The sequence below is a fragment of the Tupaia chinensis genome, unplaced genomic scaffold (assembly GCF_000334495.1).
Source record: "Tupaia chinensis unplaced genomic scaffold, TupChi_1.0 Scaffold000159_1, whole genome shotgun sequence".
Lineage (NCBI taxonomy): Eukaryota > Metazoa > Chordata > Mammalia > Scandentia > Tupaiidae > Tupaia > Tupaia belangeri.
This window is the reverse complement of record NW_006159630.1, coordinates 32,156-34,596: the sequence shown is the minus strand read 5'-3', so window position 1 is coordinate 34,596 and position 2,441 is coordinate 32,156. Positions and strand designations below refer to the sequence as shown.

At 63.6% G+C, this 2,441-nt stretch overlaps 1 protein-coding gene across 1 annotated transcript in view; it reads left to right on the top strand.

Moving 5' to 3' along the window:
- Positions 1 to 2,332, top strand: part of TBCD (tubulin folding cofactor D) — a gene marked incomplete at its 5' end in the record, with an annotated part of 150,420 nt that extends 148,088 nt beyond the window's left edge. Inside the window, 3 exon segments of the mRNA XM_014586689.1 lie at positions 314 to 423; positions 1,205 to 1,289; positions 2,084 to 2,332. Coding sequence (XP_014442175.1) covers positions 314 to 423; positions 1,205 to 1,289; positions 2,084 to 2,098 — 210 coding nt within the window.
- Between the last annotated feature and the right edge of the window lie 109 nt (positions 2,333 to 2,441).

Here is a 2,441-nt window from a genome sequence, read left to right as displayed (position 1 = left end):
CCAGGCGCCTGGGGAGTGCCGGGGCAGGCCTGGGGGCTCGGGGACCACCCCCCAGGAATCACGTTCTGGGGCTCAGCTGGGGAAGGCCGCGGGGCTGTTTGTCCGAGGGAGCAGGTCCTTAGGGAAGCGGTTTGGGAGGAGCAGCCTGACCCGGATCCCGGAGGCCAGTCTCTTCTAAGGGTCCCTCCTCTGGGTCAGGGCTCGAGGTCAGCTTACCCCCCGTCCTTGCTGGACACACCTCGTGCCCTCGGACCCTCTGGGTCCTTGGTCTGTGCTCCGGTCTCCCTCACACGGACGCCCCACCCCTGCCCAGATCCGGAAGACCACGGCCAGCCAGGTGTATGAGACGCTGCTCACCTACAGCGACGTGGTGGGCGCAGACGTCCTGGGCGAGGTCATGGCGGTGCTCAGCGACACGGCCTGGTGAGTGAGCGGAAGGGGACGGGGGCCTCCTGGCATGAAGACATCGGGAGATTTTCAGGGTAGAACTCTCTCTCAGAGACCGTATTTCCTGAGTGGAGGATGCGCTTCGACCCCCACGTGGAGGGAGGCTCTACTCCCTCCTGGGCTGCTGGCCCACCACTGGGGCGGCCCCATCTGCCACCTGAGGCCCAGGGAGCGATGGCTTCTGTGCCCCAAGCAGTGTGCCAGAGTTCACAGGGGCCGAGGGGTACACCACGCCTGCAGCCGCGGGGGATCCTAGAGGGGCCTCAGGCCCTCGCTCCGGTTCCCATGAGGACTGGTTTTGGCAGGTGAAGGTACAGAAGGGACAGTGGTTGGTGCCTGGGGGGACCTGACAGTTTATATTAGTGACTTTTATGAGAAAAACTTGCCCAGTATTTCTCCAAGTATTAATAAATTTAATTTCTATTTTTAATGAGCATGACAAACAGGTGAATTTAAATGAAACTTAAAGAAAACCCTTGAAATAAAGCCAGGCCCCCCCTGCAGCCCTCCTGCTCCGGTGGCTCCTGGCGGATGGTGCCCACTGTCCCCGTCCCGCTGCGGTCCCTGGGGCTAGGCCTCCTCCTGGTACCAACCCGTTTGGGTCCCCGGCAGCAATCGGGCTCAAAGCAGGTAGACGATTTAATCTGCGTGGTGTGGCCTGGCTCCCTGTCGGCTGAGCTGGGCACCATCAGCCCCAGGCTTGGCACTGGGCATTCTGGTCTGAGGGACCCAGGGCCTCCTCTCCTCTCCTCCACAGGGACGCAGACCTCCCGGCTGTGAGGGGGCAGCGGAATCGCCTGTGTGACCTCCTCGGTGTGCCCAGACCCCAGCTGGTCGCCAAGGTAACCCCCAGCACGTGGGGACACAAGACGCCCCTCCCCTGCAGCCGGTGTCCCAAGTGCTCTGCTGCGCCCGGACCTCGGGGTCTCCCAACTGTGGGCCCTGCCTCAGCGGCCAGCCAGCCGTGTCCAGCACTTGCCGCACAGTATCGGCCGTAGGGCGCGTGCACTCCCCGGAGGTGGGACGTGGGAAGTCAACCCCCGGGGGGAGGGCCACACCATAGCCCCTTCTCCATTCTCCCTGGGACCTTGAGCACACACAGGTGCCCCACGCGTTTCAAGCTGCTGGGTCCAGAACTCATACCGGGTCGGCTACCTGGGAGCCCTGCGCCTTCCCCACTGTGCCACCTGCTGGGCCCTCAGCAACCATTCTAGACCAGCCTTGCGCCCCAGGGTCCCCGCTTCTCTGCTCCCTGTGGGCCCTGGATTCAGTTGTCTTTGACACTGTTTCTGTCCCCCCCTTCTCTCCTCGCCTCTCTCCCAACACTGGCGTCCACTGTGCCTGGGCCTCCCCCTTTGCAGAAGCCCCCAGGGACGGCGGGTGCTGGCCTGGTCACTCTCGACGTGGCGGGCGATGTGTCTTGATAGGGCCTCACACACTCCCGTCTGTGTAAAGGCTTAACTCAAAAGTCAGATGCCCGAATTAAAAGCGGCTTTTACATTTTTATTAGAAAACACTTCACGTGTGTGGGAGTGAGGTTAGAGGACAGCATGGCAACCCTCCCCTCCTGCCCAGGTTCAGCCCCGTCATGGCCGCTGGCTCAGGCTGGCCTGACCCTGTCATGTCGCCTCTGCAGCCTGGTGCCCGCTGAAGGTGGTCCTGGGAGCCGGTCCTTGCACCTGCTGTGGGAGCGCCCTGTTCCGGGAGGAGGGCTGGACATGGACGCCCGACGTGGAACACCTGCGTGCTGCGTCCATGGTGTGGGGCCTGGAGCTGGCACCCATTGGTGGTGGCTGCCGACGGCGCCTGCTCTCGAGGGGCCTGGGTGTCCGGTTCTGCCTTTCCTTAAATGTGGTCTGCTGCCCATAAACCACGTCCGAGCAGCTCCTGCCTCTGCCTTGTCATCCCTGGGGTCTGGGGCAGCCTTGCCAGGGGAGCTGCCCGCCAGAGCCCGCGCTGCCAGGCCCCGCCCAGCCGTTCGTGAGGCCGGGCGG